The sequence below is a fragment of the Microcaecilia unicolor genome, chromosome 14, assembly GCF_901765095.1.
Source record: "Microcaecilia unicolor chromosome 14, aMicUni1.1, whole genome shotgun sequence".
In the NCBI taxonomy this organism is placed as follows: Eukaryota; Metazoa; Chordata; class Amphibia; order Gymnophiona; family Siphonopidae; genus Microcaecilia; species Microcaecilia unicolor.
Genome location: NC_044044.1, coordinates 16,585,464 through 16,602,529, shown reverse-complemented (window position 1 = coordinate 16,602,529; position 17,066 = coordinate 16,585,464). Strand labels below are relative to the sequence as shown.

General features: G+C 45.7%; 1 protein-coding gene across 2 annotated transcripts in view; it reads right to left on the bottom strand.

Moving 5' to 3' along the window:
- LOC115457721 (phospholipid scramblase 2-like) overlaps window positions 1-17,066 on the bottom strand; it is a 41,114-nt gene that overhangs the window by 22,599 nt on the left and 1,449 nt on the right. For both annotated transcript variants that reach the window (XM_030187285.1, XM_030187286.1), the window contains exon 2: window positions 1,976-2,036. In XM_030187285.1, the coding sequence (XP_030043145.1) occupies window positions 1,976-1,988 (13 nt within the window). In that variant the 5' untranslated portion in view covers window positions 1,989-2,036. The remainder of the gene's footprint in view (window positions 1-1,975; window positions 2,037-17,066) is intronic.

Here is a 17,066-nt window from a genome sequence, read left to right as displayed (position 1 = left end):
ACGTGGAGAGGCAAAATCAAACAGCGCCGGCCATCTATTTGGCCGGCGCCGCAAAAAGCAGTCCCAAACTGTATTATTGAAAAAGATGGCCAGCCATCTTTCATTTTGATAATACCGTTGCGGCCGGCCAAATATCAAAGATGGCCGGGTTTGCGATGGCCGGCATCGGTTTTCACCCATAATGGAAACTAATGCCGGCCATCTCAAACCCGGCCATATCCAAGGCATTTGGTCGTGGGAGGAGCCAGCATTTGTAGTGCACTGGTCCCCCTGACATGCCAGGACACCAACCAGGCACCCTAGGGGGCACTTCTAAAAAAATTAAAAATAAAAATAGCTCCCAGCTGCATAGCTCCCTTCCCTTGGGTGCTTAGCCCCCCCAAATCCCCCCCAAAACCCACTCCTCACAACTCTACACCATTACCATAGCACTTATGGGTGAAGGGGGGCACCTAGATGTGGGTACAGTGGGTTTGGGGGGGGGGTTGGAGGGCTCCTATTTACCACCACAAGTGTAACAGGTAGGGGGGGGATGGGCCTGGGCCCACCTGTCTGAAGTGCACAGCACCCACTAAAAACTGCTCCAGGGACTTGCATACTGCTGTCAGGGAGCTGGGTATGACATTTCAGGCTGGCATAGAGGCTGGAAAAAAAGGTTTTTTTTTTGGTGGGAGGGGGTTGGTGATCACTGGGGGAGTAAGGGGAGGTGATCCCCAATTCCCTCCGGTGGTCATCTGGTCAATTGGGGCACTTTTTTGAGACTTGGTCCTGAAAATAAATGGACCAAGTGAAGCCGGCGAAATGCTCCTCAGAGCCAGCCATCTTTTTTCCATCATCAGGCGAAGCCAGCCATCTCATAACCACATCCCATCCTGCCCCCGTCCCGCCTTCGCTACCCTGCCGAAACACCCCCTTGCAGTTTGGCCGGTTCCGCGACGGAACACAGTTGGCGCCGGCCAAATTCGGCTTTCGATTATACCGATTTGGCTGGGTTCAGGAGATGGCCAGCCATCTCCCGATTTGTGTCGGAAGATGGCCGGTGATCTCTTTCGAAAATAAGCTGGATATTAACATAGTAGATGATGGCAGAAAAAGACCTGCACGGTCCATCCAGTCTGCCCAACAAGATAAACTCATATGTGCTACTTTTTGTGTATACCTTACCTTGATTTGTATCTGCCATTTTCAGGGCACAGACTATAGAAGTCTGCCCAGCACTAGCTCCGCCTCTCACCACCGGCTCTGCCACCCAATCTCGGCTAAGCTCACGCATGTTTGAATTCTGTTACCATTTTCATCTCCACCACCTCCCTCGGGAGGGCATTCCAAGTATCCACCACCCTCTCCGTGAAAAAATACTTCCTGACATTTTTCTTGAGTCTGCCCCCCTTCAATCTCATGGGTAATTCAATCTCAAATGGCCAGTTTTTCACGTCATGGGTCCATAAGCAGTCTGCAAAAGTTCTATGGTTGAATTTTTGTAACTTTTTAAAAAAAAAATTTCCATAAAAGTATAGGGTTTGGACTGTTGTTATTCCAAATTGTTTGCTCTAACAAAATTCATTAAAACCTCATTTTTTGTTTCTGGACACTTTAGTCCCTTTTCCCAGAGATGGTCACAAATAGCACAGAAACACCTGGAAATGCACAAAAACGGCAGACATTTCTGCTGTTTTTTTGCACTTTATGGGTTTTTACAGGATTGTTCTTGGGGGGGGGGGGGGGGGGGGGTTATCATGATTGCTGAGCTGAACTATCAAAATCTCAAATGGGGGAAGCACACCAGGAACCTGAAAGTTAATTGGAGGAGGTAAGACTGAAGGTTTGTCTGGAGCATCTAATATCCTAACACCAGCCCTGTTTACATTTCTGTGCTAGCCACAGTTTAAGCAGGAGAGTTCACATGTTTATTAAACATTATTAGGAAGTGCTGCAATACATCAAAGGATTCCAGCTGTCTCTGCTTTGTCTTTACCTGGTGAAGACATTTCTGTTGTTATTACACAGTCTCTGTCTCAGTCACAACACACCCAGGCCTACAATAAAAACAGGTAAAATGCATGAGCTAGATTTGAATACAACTGGAAATCTGTCTCAGGTGTGTCCATTAAGGGGTAGCCCGCATTTCATGCCTAACTTTGGACACGAGCATTTACACGTGCCAAAAGCTGGTGTGAATGATGGAGCCCAACTAATGGTAGTTAGGTGCATACATAGTAACATAGTAGATGACGGCAGAAAAAGACCTGCACGGTCCATCCAGTCTGCCCAACAGGATAAACTCATATGTGCTACTTTTTGTGTCTACCTTACCTTGATTTGTACCTGTCCTTTTCAGGGCACAGACCGTAGAAGTCTCGCCCAGCACTAGCCCCGACGGTATTCTGTAACACTGCATTCTGGGAATGGCCCTGACATGGCCACGCCCCCTTTGGAGTGGCATGCTATGAAGATTAGGCACGCATTTTATAGAATAGGGTGGAGAACAGATGCATGCATCACTCCCAATTGCTGCCAATTAATATCAATAATTATCTAATTAGGCAATTAATTCTGTGATCCACATAAATTATTTATCACATTTGTACCCTGCGCTTTCCCACACATGGCAGGCTCAATGCGGCTTACATAGTAACAATATAAAGAATTACAAAGTCGTAAGAAGAATATAGTTTGTGGTAGACGCAAAATTAATGGGGTTAACAGATAAGTAAGTTAAACATAGGAGGAATTGGGTTCAGAAGGAAATTACACCAATAAATATCTAATTTGGTAATTAATTCCATGATCCACACCAATTACACTAATAATTATCTAATTTATTAGGATTTACAGTCTTTTTGAAGGAATTCACTCAAGGCGATGTACAGTAAGAATAAATTAAACATGAGAATCAGACAATTACTGCAGTAAAAATATTCAAACAACAATACGAAGTATGGCATAGTAGACTACTTACAATGTCAACATAATATGTAATAGAGCATTTTAATAGCGTAGGGTATAAGCAAAGATGGAACCTATAGATAGGTAAGAGAGTAAGAGGAGCTAGAAAATAAGGTGACTAATTGAAAGAAAGTTGCACATGAGGTCAGAGAGATGATAAAATGTTATCTCAGCTAGGGTAGGAGTGGATAAGCATGTCCTGCTGCAGTACGTGCAACTCGAATCACTCCTTGTGTGTGTGGGAGGCTAAGAGGTTAGTTATTTCTTCCATTAAAGGCCTGGTTGAAGAGCCAAGCTTTCACCTGCTTCCTGAAGTAGAGATAGTCTTGTGTTAAGCGGAGCCTTTCAGGGAGTGCATTCCAGAGTGTGGGGGCTACGTTTGTTTCACCGTCCAAGATAAGTAACGGTTTTTCCTTACATTGTATTTAGCAGCAGTGTCTTCAATTATGAGTGTTTGAAAGGGTGCTATGGCAGACACAGTATGAAAGTAATTCAAGCAGAGTTTTTTTTTTAAGACTTATGATTAAAGAAGTCCCCTCTCTAACTAAAAGGCGTGTCCTTTAAAAAGAGGAGTGTCCGGTTTCACTGAGGTCTTTTTTTTCTCCACCATCTTTCATAATTGGGAGTCTATATTCACCCTTGAACACTTTTGTCATTGTAGAATCTTTAAAAATTGTGGTGATTATATTCTACATATTCCATAATTTAGAGGGCTACCAATAACACCAATAATTGTTATCTAATTAGGTAATTCTACATCTACATGGATGATGTGCAGCTACTCATACCCATTGAACCTGATTGAGCTAGCCGGGTTTTACTTCCATTGCTTTCAAAGCAATGGAAGTAAAACCCGGCTGGCTCAATCCGTCCCAGTGGTGTAGCCAAGGGTGGGCTTGGGTGGGCCCAGGCCCGCCCACTTTGGGTTCAGGCCCACCCAGTACCAGCATACCTATGATGTGGCTGGCAGGGATCCCCAAGTCCCACCAGCCGAAAACTCCCAACAAGTGTCCCTCCTGCATACCTTGTAAGTAGCAGATCTTCGCCTGCAGTGAGCAGTGACATACATACTGCTTGCACCAGCCCCACAGCCTTCCCTCTAGTATTTCTGCCTAGGCGGAAACAGGAAGTTGCATCAGAGAGAAGGGTGTGGGGCCAACATGAGCAGTGTGTATTAGTTGCTGCTCGCTGCTGGTGAAAATCTGCTATTTAAAAGGTATACGGGAGAGGGGGGGATGTTTGAGAGACCATGTGGCATGCAGGCGAGAGGAGAGACCAAATCAACTGTGGGACGGGGCGAGGTTCTTCTGCCCACCCATCTTGGGCCCAGGCCCACCCAAAATTGGGTGTCTGGCTAGGCCCCTGATCCGTCCTCCTTTTTCTGGAGCCATATGGTAACCCTAGCTAAACTCAACAAAATTTGCCTGAACCCAAGTAAAACCGAGCTTCTCTGGGTCCCTAACACAAGTGGATACACACCTGACATAAAAATCTCTTTTGGAAAGTACGAACTGCCCCTCAAATCACAAGTCAGTAACCTTAGAACACAGTTAGATTCAACACTCACTCTGAATCCCCAAATCCAAGCAACCTTCAAGAGCTGCGTCTACTATTTACGTCAACTACGCTGCCTCTCTTCTTACATCAAGAAGGTAAAATTTATCCCAGTTGTGCATGCCACGGTAATATCAAGACTGGGTTACTGCAATGCACTATACAACGGTCTGACTACAAAGGGCCTGCACCAGCTCCAGTTGATTCAGAATGCAGCAGCAAGAGTCATAGAAGGTTGCAAGCGACGTGACCACATCACACCACTTTTGCAAAAACTTCATTGGCCACCAGTACAATACAGGGCTAAATTTAAAACTCTATGTCCGATCTTCAAGGCCCTTAAAGGAAATGGCCCTGAATACCTACACACCGCCAAGGACACTAAGGTCCTCTCAAGGACTTTCACTAACCACACCCTCTCCAAAAGACATCTCACACATGATACCCGCAAGCGAGCCTTCTCCGGAGTAGCCCCCACACTCTGGAATGAATTGCCTGAAAGGCTCCACTTAACACAAGACTTTCTCTACTCCAGGAAGCAGGTGAAAGCTTGGCTCTTCAACCAAGCCTTTAATGGAGGAAGTAACTAACTTCTTAGTCTCACTCACACACACAAGGAGTGACACGGGTTGCAGGACATGTTTATCCACTCCTACCCTAGCTGAGATAATATTTAACCATCTCTCTGACCTCATTTGCTAGTATTTTAGAAGGGAATCCTGGCACCAATCTGCCGTAATATTATTAAATAATGTATTTCGCTTTCCTAAATACAGTACTTATTAATTAACTCCACCCAAATTACAACTGCTTCTGAAAAGTAAACCATTCATTATAACAGTATACCACCAGCCTTCTACTCAGCATCAAGGGCTTCCTGCTCTAGATAAAAAGGACCTCTGTTAACATATCCATTAGTTGCTATTCTCATTATATATATATATATTTTTTTTTGTTACATAAACCCTGCGCTTTCCCACTCATGGCAGGCTCAATGCAGCGGGCAATGGAGGGTTAAGTGACTTGCCCAGAGTCACAAGGAGCTGCCTGTATCGGGAATCGAACTCCGTTCCTCAGGACCAAAGTCCACCACCCTAACCACTAGGCCACTCCTCTACTTGAAGTTCTACATGGAATGTTGCTACTATTGGAGATTCTACATGGAATGTTGCTATTCCACTAGAAGTTGGCCCTTGCAGATCACCAATGTGGCCGTGCAGGCTTCTACATGGAATGTTGCTAGTGGAATAGACGTCAGACTCACAGAAACAGAAGCCTGCGCAGCCTTCTACATGGAATGTTGCTAGTGGAATAGCAACATTCCATGTAGAATCTCCAATAGTAGCAACATTCCATGTAGAATCTCCAATATTCCATGTAGAATCTCCAATAGTATCTATTTTATTTTTGTTACATTTGTACCCTGCGCTTTCCCACTCATGGCAGGCTCAATGCGGCTTACATGGGGCAATGGAGGGTTAAGTGACTTGCCCAGAGTCACAAGGAGCTGCCTGTGTCGGGAATCGAACTCAGTTCCTCAGGACCAAAGTCCACCACCCTAACCACTAGGCCACTCCTCCAATCTACCTTCTCTTCCTTAAATTTGTTCATCAAGCTTCTCTCACTGTTGGTAGTACCGTTTTGGCAGTATAATCAAAAATAATTGTTAATCAGCTATACCCATAGATCAGGATCAGATTTATTCTAGGTCTTGCTTTACAAGATTAATCTATTGAATTAGGTCTACAACCGACTGGTACATCACGAAAAAAAAAAATGCCCTGAAGAAAAAAGCTCAGTCACTGAATTTCAAATAGTCAGATACATACACTGAATTCCACCCACACGGAAAATCTTAACAGGTTCTCAGTTCTTACCCTAAAACTACACATTACCTACCTACCCCCTAAATCCCATAGAACAGGAGTAGGACAAATAACAGGTAGGTATGTGACAGGCTACATATTTCATTATGACAACAGCCCCTACACTTGGAACTATGGGTAAAGAAACAAAGAACCCCTAAAGCTACTGCTTTCAGTACAGCGTCTACCACTGTCAAGACCAAACCCTTGGGCCAAGACAAGATTCTGGTTTCATGCGATAAATGTACATACATTGAGTCCCTCGTGAAAGAAGTACAAGAACTAAGAGAAGAAGTGGTAAGGCTAAGAAACATCTGGGATGACCAGAAATTTGACCCAGAGTCGCAGGTCAAAACATGGAGGACTTCCAGCAAAGGGAGAGAAGATCTTGGACAGACAGAGCACAGCTGGGAGAAGGTCACCAAGAGGGGCATAATCGAACGAAAACGTCTATCTCCATGGGCGTTTCTCTCCGAGAACGGGTCGGTGAAGGGGCGGACCCAACCGTATTTTCGAAAAAAAATAGACGTCCATGTTTTATTCGCCAAGTTGTGAGCTGGGCGTTTTTGCTTTTCAGCGATAATGGAAAATGAAAGCGCCCAGCTCAAAAACGAATAAATCCAAGGCATTTGTTCGTGGGAGGGGCCAGGAGTCGTAGTGCACTGGTCCCCCTAACATGCCAGGACACCAACCGGGCACCCTAGGGGGCACTTTTACAAAAACAAAACAAAAGGTAAAAGAGCTCCCAGGTGCATAGCACCCTTCCCTTGTGTGTTGAGCCCCCCAAATCCCCCTCAAAACCCACTGCCCACAAGTCTACACCATTACTATAGCCCTAAGGGGTGAAGGGGGGCACCTACATGTGGGTACAGTGGGTTTTGTGGGGGGTTGGACGACTAAGCATTAAGCAGCACAATTGTAACAGGTAGGGGGGGGGATGGGCCTGGGTCCACCTGCCTGAAGTCCACTGCACCCCCTAACAACTGCTCCAGGGACCTGCATACTGCTGCCAGGGAGGTGGGTATGACATTTGAGGGTGAAAATAAAAAGTTGTGAAACATCATTTTTTGTGGTGGGAGGGGGTTTGTGACCACTGGGGGAGTCAGGGGAGGTCATCCCCGATTCCCTCCAGTGGTCATCTGGTCATTTAGAGCACTTTTTGGGGCCTTATTCGTGGAAAAACAGGATCCAGGAAGAGTGCCCTAAATTCTCGCTAAAAACGCATATTTTTTTTCCATTATCGGCGAAAGGCGCCCATCTCTGATCGCCCGATAACCACGCCCCAGTTCCACCTTCACCACGCCTTCGACACGCCCCCATCAACTTTGTCCGCATCCGCGACGGAGTGCAGTTGAAATCGTCCAAATTCGGCTTTCGATTATACCGGTTTATTCGTTTTTGTGAGATAAACGTCTATCTCCCGATTTGGGTCACAATATAGGCGTTTTTCTATTTCGATTATAAGCAGGCAAGTCCCACAAGATCAATCCTCCAACTCCACCTTCTATTCAGCTAAAGAATCAGTTCACAGCCCTGGAGGTAGAAGAGCTAGAAACATCTATAAAAAACCAGGAGGAAACAATGACCAAAAATGCCATCACAGCCGAAAGGTGTATCGAAGGGTGGAGACGGAAATTTGAAGAGAAGGAAACTGGATGGCAGAAGTAGGAGAGCTAACAGGTGAAAGAAGGTGGGTTCAGAGATGGAATGCTGATTCATGCAATATCTTGAGAGAAAGAATGAACGAGCAGAGTTCACTGCAGGGGAACAGGAACACGTGCATCAGAGATGAGATGGAGAACGTCTACCCTCGTGGAGACAGAGAGGTCAAGAAAAAAAAAAACACCCACAAGCAGAGGGAGGGTGAGATAAAGGGACCAACAGGGACAGAACCTGAGACCAGGTAGCAGAGCTGGTCACAGAGGGCAGTCCTTGATTGGAGAGAAAAGTCATACCCTGCTGACCCATTGGAACAAAGATAGTAGGAATAATCATGAAATGACAGCATGCAGACAAGGAATCAAGCTCGGCTGAGAAAGGGAGGAGGCCTTTGCAGGAAAACAGGCCACCAACGGCAAACTTTGTGACAACAGGCAAGGGCGGCTGCAACACATCTGAAACTACCTTACACAATGCATTGCTCATACATCATTGCAGGAAGTGATTGCAGAACCCATGTTGACTCTGTCCCATTAAACCATGTTTGTCTATGTGTTCAGTGATTTATCCTATATAATAAAACTCACCCTCAACGTTCTGAGGACACTGACGTCAGTGAAGCCAAGCCACTGACGTCAGTTCCTTCGGGTTGAAAGGTTCGTGGAGTTCATGGTGGTGAAGCCACCTGGCCCCGCCCTCGCGTCAAACGTGATGACGTCGAGGGCGGTGCAATGGCATCACAGAGCGAGGGCGGAGCAATGGCGTCAGTGGCTTCACGATGGAGATGAAGGTGGATGCGTGCGTTGAGGTGGGGGGTTCGGGAGGAAAACCTTGCTAGCGCCCGTTTCATTAGCTCCAGAAACGGGCATGTTTTGCTAGTTTCTTTATAATAGTTTCCACTATTCTGCCTGGTACTGAAGTCTGGCTTACTGGTCTCAGATCACTAACTGCAGATTTGCAATTCCTGTCTCTCCCTTTCTTCCCATCCCTTCCCTTGTGCTTTCTTTCCCAATCTTCCTACCATTCCCCCCTCTGTGTTTCTTCTTCCTCTATGTATCCTTTTGCTTCTCTCCCCAGTTCCCCACCCTCTTTTCTGCCTCTCCCTCCCCCCCCCCCATATTGTATAACCTCCGTGTCCCTCTCCACTCACTACTTTTACCTTACTGTCTCTCCTCTCCTCCTCCTCATGCTCTGTACTCCCTCGGGGGGGGGGGGGGCCTCCTCTCCCACATTTCCCTACACCCTTTTGTCTAGAGCTGGTGCAAGAGTATTAGGTACTCCATGCAAACCTACAGCTAGAGAATGACATGGGGCTCTGGATCCGCAGTAACCACAGGGATGGGGATGGGGACAGAGCCCGTGGGGACGGGGCAGGGACAGAACCCACAGGGACGGGGACAGGGCCTGTGAGGACAGGGACAAACTTTGTCACCGTGTCACTTTCTACTTTGAAGCCTGTTAATGAACTGGACTGTTATTTATGTTTGATTGATGCAGACAACAATATTTTGAGTTTTTGGAAAAACAAGCAAACATGCTGGCCACAGCTAGCAAAATTTGCATAGGGGATCCTGTACATCCTGCTACCAGCACATCTTCTAAGAAGACATCTTCTATTCCGGGAAGGACTGTGGAAGACAGAAGAGCTAGACTGAATCCTATTCATCCACAGATTAAAAATCATAACAGTGCTTCATAGGGAATATTTCTCCCCTCTAGGGCATACAGAACGGGTTGTAATTTGTACCCCTGGACATTTTAACTGGGTGGACTGGATTTCTTGGGTTAGTAGAAGTCAGCTATTGTTTGGGTTGGAAGGGTAGAGGTTGGTGGTGGGAAGGAGGGTTATTATAGCTGCTCATTGTTATTATTGTTCTCTGTTTGTAATTTATACACAACAGTTGCACAGCACATTGTTCCTTTTTAAACTTTAATAAAAACATTTAAATAGAAAATCATAAGTGTTTGAGGCTTCTGCAAATGAGAACAGAGCCAATGGGGATGGGGCGGGGACAGGATAGAAACAGAACCCACAGAGACAGGGACAAATTTTGTCCCCGTGTCATTCTCTACCTACAGCCTTGTTTTACCCTTCTCTCCTTTCAATCTCCTAGGTTCCTACATGGGAAGATTGTTATTTGAAAACTGCCGCATTCCCTACTGGTATATACTGATAATTTTTAAATTTTATTTCTTTGTGTATTTATAGTCTGCCTAGACTAAGTAGATAATATCCATAATTTAAAGCACAATAATCTTGGAGAAGAGATGGCTGAGGGGAGACATGATAGAGGTATATAAAATAACTAGTAAAAAAGGCCCGTCTCTGTGAGGGATGAAACGGGCACTAGCAAGGTTTACCTGCGGCAGCGTTGGGAGGGCGCAGGACGGCAGCATGGCAAGGGTGCAGGTGGGTAGGTTTTATTTTTGGCGGGCGGCAGCTTCTGGGTCCCGGCGGATCTGGTGTTCGTACGGCACTCCTCCCCCTGCGTAGCTCGGTGTTTGTCAATGTGCGTCGGGGGGGGGGGGGTGGAGGCCCTGCGTAGGCCGCTGTTTCTCGCAGTGCGTCGGGGGTAGCGTCGGTGGGCGGTGGAACTGACGATTGGCTGAGTGTCATAGCCTCGCCCTCCACGTCATCATGTTGTGATGTGAGGGCGGGGCATACACTCATGGGATCTTGCAACTACAAATTTACATTTAGAATGTTGGGGTTGTGAATTATGTGTGGATGGGGCGTGACTGAGGGCGGGTCTATGAGTGAGAGTGAGTGGTGCTGACAGCCTAGAAGACTACAGGGCTTCAGTGTTTCCCTGCCACAGTGAGGTTCAGAACGTTGGAGGTGAGAATTATTTATATAGATGAGTGGAATGGAACAGGTGGATGTGAAGAGTCTGTTCACGCTTTCCAAAAATACTAGGACTAGGGGGCATGCGATGAAACTACAGTGTAGTAAATTTAAAACAAATAGGAGAAAACGTTTCTTCACCCAATGCATAATTAAACTCTGGAATTTGTTGCCAGAGAACGTGGTGAAGGCGGTTAGCTTAGCAGAGTTTTAAAAGGGGTTAGATGGTTTCCTAAAGGACAAGTCCATAAACCGCTACTAAATGGACTTGGGAAAAAATCCACAATTCCAGGAATAACATGTATAGAATGTTTGTACGTTTGGGAAGCTTGCCAGGTGCCCTTGGCCTGGATTGGCCGCTGTCGTGGACAGGATGCTGGGCTCGATGGACCCTTGGTCTTTTCCCAGTGTGGCATTACTTATGTACTTATAATCCCAGAAGACTCAACAAATACAACATGCATTGAAACATAAAAACACACTGTGGTGCTCATTTTCAAAGAACACAGAATTACATAGTAACCTGTGTTACTTTGAAAGTCTATGTGCTTTGAAAATGAATCTGTCTTTTATCCACACTTAAACTAATGTATTGCTCTACAACAAAAGTCATAGAACTAGTCCCGAATGCCTGTTAAAATAAATACGTCTTCAGACTCTTCTTAAAAATTAGCATATCATTTTCCAGTGTAAAGGCAAAGGGCAGCCTATTCCATTCTGAACCCACGATGGAACAGACACATGACTGTGTTTCTGCAAAATGAATTCTGCAAACAGATGGAATAGGGATCCGGTACATGTGCCTTCAGAGTCTAGTTGCGTCTATTAGAATCTACTGTCTTGCTGTGACTGCAGCTACCACCTAGTCTTGCCACATGGCAGGGGCGGACTGAGGGCACCTCCGTGTTTTCAAAATGGCGGCGGAGACTTCCTGCAGTAGTCTTGTGGGTCTCGACAGTGGTGCCAGGCAGTGTGTGTGTGTGTTTGGAGGGGGGGGGGGGGGGGGGGGAATAGCGGCAGGCCAGGCAGGACAGAACATGTTCCCCCTGCTGAGGCCAGTAGATCACCAGCAGCACGCTGGGCATCTGGGCACAGCCTCTGGGCCTCCTAGAGCCTCTGGACCCTCGGACACCGCCCAGTTGCCCGAATGGTCAGTCCGTCCCTGCCGCATGATTACACTGGCCCTACTTTTGAGCCTTTACCCTTTGCCTCTCTCTTCCCCATTTCTTCCTCAGCGTCTATCAGTTCTTGAACTCTCTCCTAGTCCAGCACAGTCAGGGGGCGAGACCAAGAGGGCTTTTGTGCTGAGTGGCAGAGGGAGCGGCAGAGAATGTGTTGGCACCACTCCCTTTCCCTATAGCTTCTAATCAGGGACAGGAGGTGGGGCAGAGAAAAGCTGACTGTTTGTGGGAGGTTTGATAACAGGAGACAGCATAAGCCTATGTGGCCCATTATGTGGGCTGAAACCAGTAGGTGGAGCTCGCTGCCCTATCAATGTCATTGTTTTAGGTGTACCAAGATGGCGGCAGCTACATTGGAGAATTAAAACCTCTTTGGTGGAGTGCGTGGCGACCGGCTTCAGCCTTGTGACATCGTGCGGTCTCCTGTCATCAAACCTCCTTGTTGTCCTGCCTTGTCACCCTCCCGCAGACCTGAAAGTGAAACCAGAGAGAGGAGGAAGGAGCCCTGTGACAAGTGAGAGTACTGCAGGATTCAGACCTTTAGGAGTAAAATTTTAGAATCCTTAGGCACTAGTTCCACATATAAAAATGGATTTATAATCACATCTTGACCAAATCACATAACCCTCCAGATATAAACTTAGATTGCGAGCCGTCCAGGGGACAGGGAAATACCCCATGTACCCCTTCTACTGAAAAAGGCGTCAGCTTTAAATTAAGACTGCCAACTGGATCCAGATTCGCAGGGCAGAGTCGATCCAGTCTTGTAGTTCTCATTTCCCCATTGCATTCCCTAAAGAAAGCAAAACTACAAGTCCCAGCATGCACCCAGGTAAACCCAGGACTGGATCAACCCTGCCTGTGAATCTAGATCCAGATACTAAATCCAAATACTACATTTCTAAGAAAAGGTGGTACATATAGACAGCAGCATGTAGAGATTTTTAAAGAGGGGCATATCCTGGACAGAGAATTCTGTGATTTATAACAATAATGCTTGTATGCAGAGGCAGAGACATGTACCTGCTCTGAGTCCTGCCTAACCTCTAGGTAAGATCTCATTTTGGACCAGGGTTTGGAGGAGTGCTTGAGGTGTGTGTGCGTGGGGGGGGGGGGGGGCTGTGCAGGGTGCCATGTGGTGGCAGAGATTCAGGGACGAATACTAAGCTTGGCAGGAGTTCTGGCTGCTGGAGGAGGAGGTCTTTAGCTGTCGGGGCTTGTGGTTCCTCACCAGCTAAGGTATTTATATTTTGACTTGGGGAGGTGCCAAGGAAGCAGAGAAAAAATTTCATGCCCACCCACTTTGTGCTCAGGCCCACACAAAATTAGCTGTCTGGCCATGCCACTGAAATGCCAGGGGGGGAGCTGGGAAGGGGGAATGCTAGCTATCCGCAGGTTAGAGAAGGGACTTTGGGAGGAGGGGTATGGCTTTCAGCTGCCCCTGGGAGTGGGGGGGAATGGCTGAAGATTGGTCTAGGGCAGGGATGGGCAACCACGATCCTCAAGGGCCACAACCCAGTCGCGTTTTCAAGATTTCCACCATGAATATGCATGAAATCCATTTGCAGACCAGTTCAGTGGGCCCTCCACCGACCCCCCCCCCCCCCCAACAGCCACCATAAGGAGTTTAAAGCTCTCGGAACCCCACCTCAACCCATGCCTAGATGTGCATCCACCACATTTCAGTAGAGAGCAGCAGACAGCGGCAGCAATTTTCATATCCCGTCAGCTGCAGAGCCCAGAGCCTCCTTGTTGCTACATCCCGCACTTAAGGAAGCAGGAAGTGACATCAAAAGGAGGCGGGATGCAGCAGCGAAGAGGCTCTGGGCTCGACAGCTGACAGGATATGAAAATCACTGCCCCTGCCTGATGCTTTCTACTGAAATGTGGATGCACATTAAGGTACAGAGTAGGAGGTGTTCCGAGACAGGAGGGCAGATGTGCCAGAGACGCGGGACCCTTAGGAGCGCGAGGCCCTGTGCGACAGCCCCTGTCGTCCCTGCTTAAGACCGGCCCTGTGTGGAAGTCGAACTTGACAGCTCTGGACCTCTGGCACACTCTCCCTATTACTGAAGAATTCTAAAGCTGATTTGAGATCTGTCGAGAGTTATAGGCCAATCGCTTCATTACCTTTTATGGCAAAGGTGATAGAGAGATTGGTCTATGATCAATTGGTGCATCGTTCGGATCTGAACGAGATTTTAGATCCTAATCAGTTTGGTTTCTGTTCTGGTCTTGATACCGTTTGGTTGATATCATACGTACTGCATTTTTTTTATTGCTGATTTTAGAAGTTTCAGCTGAGTCAGATTATTTTGTTAAACAGACTGCAATCGATTGGAATCAACGGTACGGTGCTTAACTGGTTTAAATCCTTTTTGGAGAATAGATGTGTGTGTGTAGTGCAAGGGGATCATCCATCAGATTTTAAAACCATTATTCAGAGGTGTCCCGCAAGGATCATGCTTATCCGCGGTTCTTTTTAATGTCTTTCTGATTCCCCTTTGTCGATTACTGAATTGTTTTGATGTACAATTCCGACTGTACAGAGATGACATACAATTTTTGATACCTTTGGAAGGTGGAATACAATAAACATTTGCGAAACTGAAATTGATCCTGCAGTCAAAATTATCTGTTCGATGTCTGCGAACAGTCTGAAATTACATTTTAGTAAGACCAGTGTTATTTTTTCTACCAAAAAAGGTGCCGGTACTCAAATTCCAGGCCACCCTTCAGGGGTGGGGTGTTCACTGAGGGACCCCCCACCCCCACCCCCACACACAATAGCCAGGACCCCTGCAACCGGTCACAGAATGGGTGTGTATAGCCTGAGCTCTTTCATTAAAGCTTGGGGACCATGGGTCGATTTTAGCAGACAATGGAAAAGGTGTCGGTACTCAGTACCCCCAAGTACCCCCTCAAAAAAGACACAGATTTTGCTACTGACAACTTATGAATCAGATGACATTCCAACAGTGTTTCAGCTTGAATTCCTATTGTCCAAGATTTGAAAGATTTAGGTGTGATGCTTGATGAAAGTTTAACTATGAAGGTAAATGTGTGTTAAGATAATCAGAGATGTTTATTTTAAATTTATTTATTAGGATTTATTTACTTTTCATAGAAGATTGAAGCCTTTAGTAAAGCCGCATAATTTCAAAACTGTTGTGTACAGTTTAGTAACTTCTTGTTTTGATTATGCAAATGCTTTATTGTTAAGATTTCTGAAAGAATTAAACTCTGGAATTCGTTGCCAGAGAATGTGGTAAAGGTGGTTAGCTTAGCAGAGTTTTAAAAAGGTTTGGACGGCTTCCTAAAGGAAAAGTCCATAGACAGTTATTAAATGGACTTGGGGAAAATCCACTATTTCTGGGATAAGCAGTATAGAATGTTTTGCATTTTTTGGGGATCTTGCCAGGTATTTGTGACCTGGATTGGCCACTGTTGGAAACAGGATGCTGGGCTTGATGGACCTTTGGTCTTTCCCAGTATGGCAATATTTATGTACTTATGACTCAGATAAAAGCATTACAAATGGCCCAAAATTCAGTGGTGAGGGTTTTGTCAGGGACCAGTCATTTTGAACATATTACACCTGTATTAAAAAGCTTATATTGGTTACCTGTTGAGTTTAGGATACAGTTTAAAATTCTCTGTTTAGTTTTCAAGGTATTGGGAAAACAGGTTTCAAAGATCTTGGCAGCTAAGCTCCATATTTATCAGCCAAGTGGTTTGTTACGATCAGGAACTCAACAATAGCTTGATACTCCGTCTAATCATGTTGTTAGGCCTGAGGAATATAGAAATAATCTCTTTTATATTGCAGAATCAGGAGCATTAAGACTTGTTCAGAACCCTTATTTTATCATCCTCACTTTAACATTCCCTTAGCTCTTGTTTGTCCTGTTTGTCTGTCCTAATTAGATTGTAAGCTCTGTCGAGCAGGGACTGTCTCTTCGTGTTCAAGTGTACAGCGCTGCGTACATCTAGTAGCACTACAGAAATGTTAAGTAGTAGTAGTAGTCTTGGGATTCCGGAATCTTGCTACTCTTTAGGATTCTGCACGGAATCTTGCTACTCTTTGTCCTTATCTCTTATATGTCCTGTTTGTCTGTCCTAATTAGATTGTAAGCTCTGTCGAGCAGGGACTGTCTCTTCATGTTCAAGTGTACAGCGCTGCATACGTCTAGTAGCGCTATAGAAATGATAAGTAGTAGTAGTGTTTGGGATTCTGGAATCTTGCTACTCTTTGGGATTCTGGAATCTTGCAACTCTTTGTCCTTATCCCTTATGCGTGCTGTTTGTCTGTTGTGATTAGATTGTAAGCTCTGTTGAGCAGGGACTGTCTCTTCATGTTCAAGTGTACAGCGCTGCGTACGTCTAGTAGCACTATAGATATGATAAGTAGTAGTAGTAGTCTTTGGGATTCCAGAATTTTGCTGCTCTTTGGGATTCCGCACAGAATGTTGCTACAGTGGGATTCCAGAATCTTGCTGCTCTTTGGGATGCGGCACGGAATCTTTCTACTCTTTGTCCTTATCCCTTACTTGTCCTGTTTGTCTGTCCTAATTAGATTGTAAGCTCTGTCGAGCAGGGACTGTCTCTTCATGTCCAGTGTACAGCGCTGCGTTTGTCTAGTAGCGCTATAGAAATGATAAGTAGTAGTAGTAGTAATTTTAAGGAATTTATAAGAGAGGTCAAAACGTTGTTTATGCAAGCTGGGGCAAGGAATGAATTTGGATGGACTGATCTTATTTGTCTGTACGTATAATTTTATTGTAAGTTTGCTTCGTGTTAATATTATGTATGCACTTATGTGATCCGCTAAGAACTACGGATTAAGTGGAACAGAAATCAATAAAAATAAAATAAAACTCTTTCCGGAGGTCTCATCGCTTACACATACCTTTCGGTCAGCTTCTTATTTTTTCAGATAAATTATATGATGTTGTTTTGTTTTCTGACCATGCGCGTGTTCTCCAGGAGCACAAGACTAGCCTAGTCGTTAAAGCA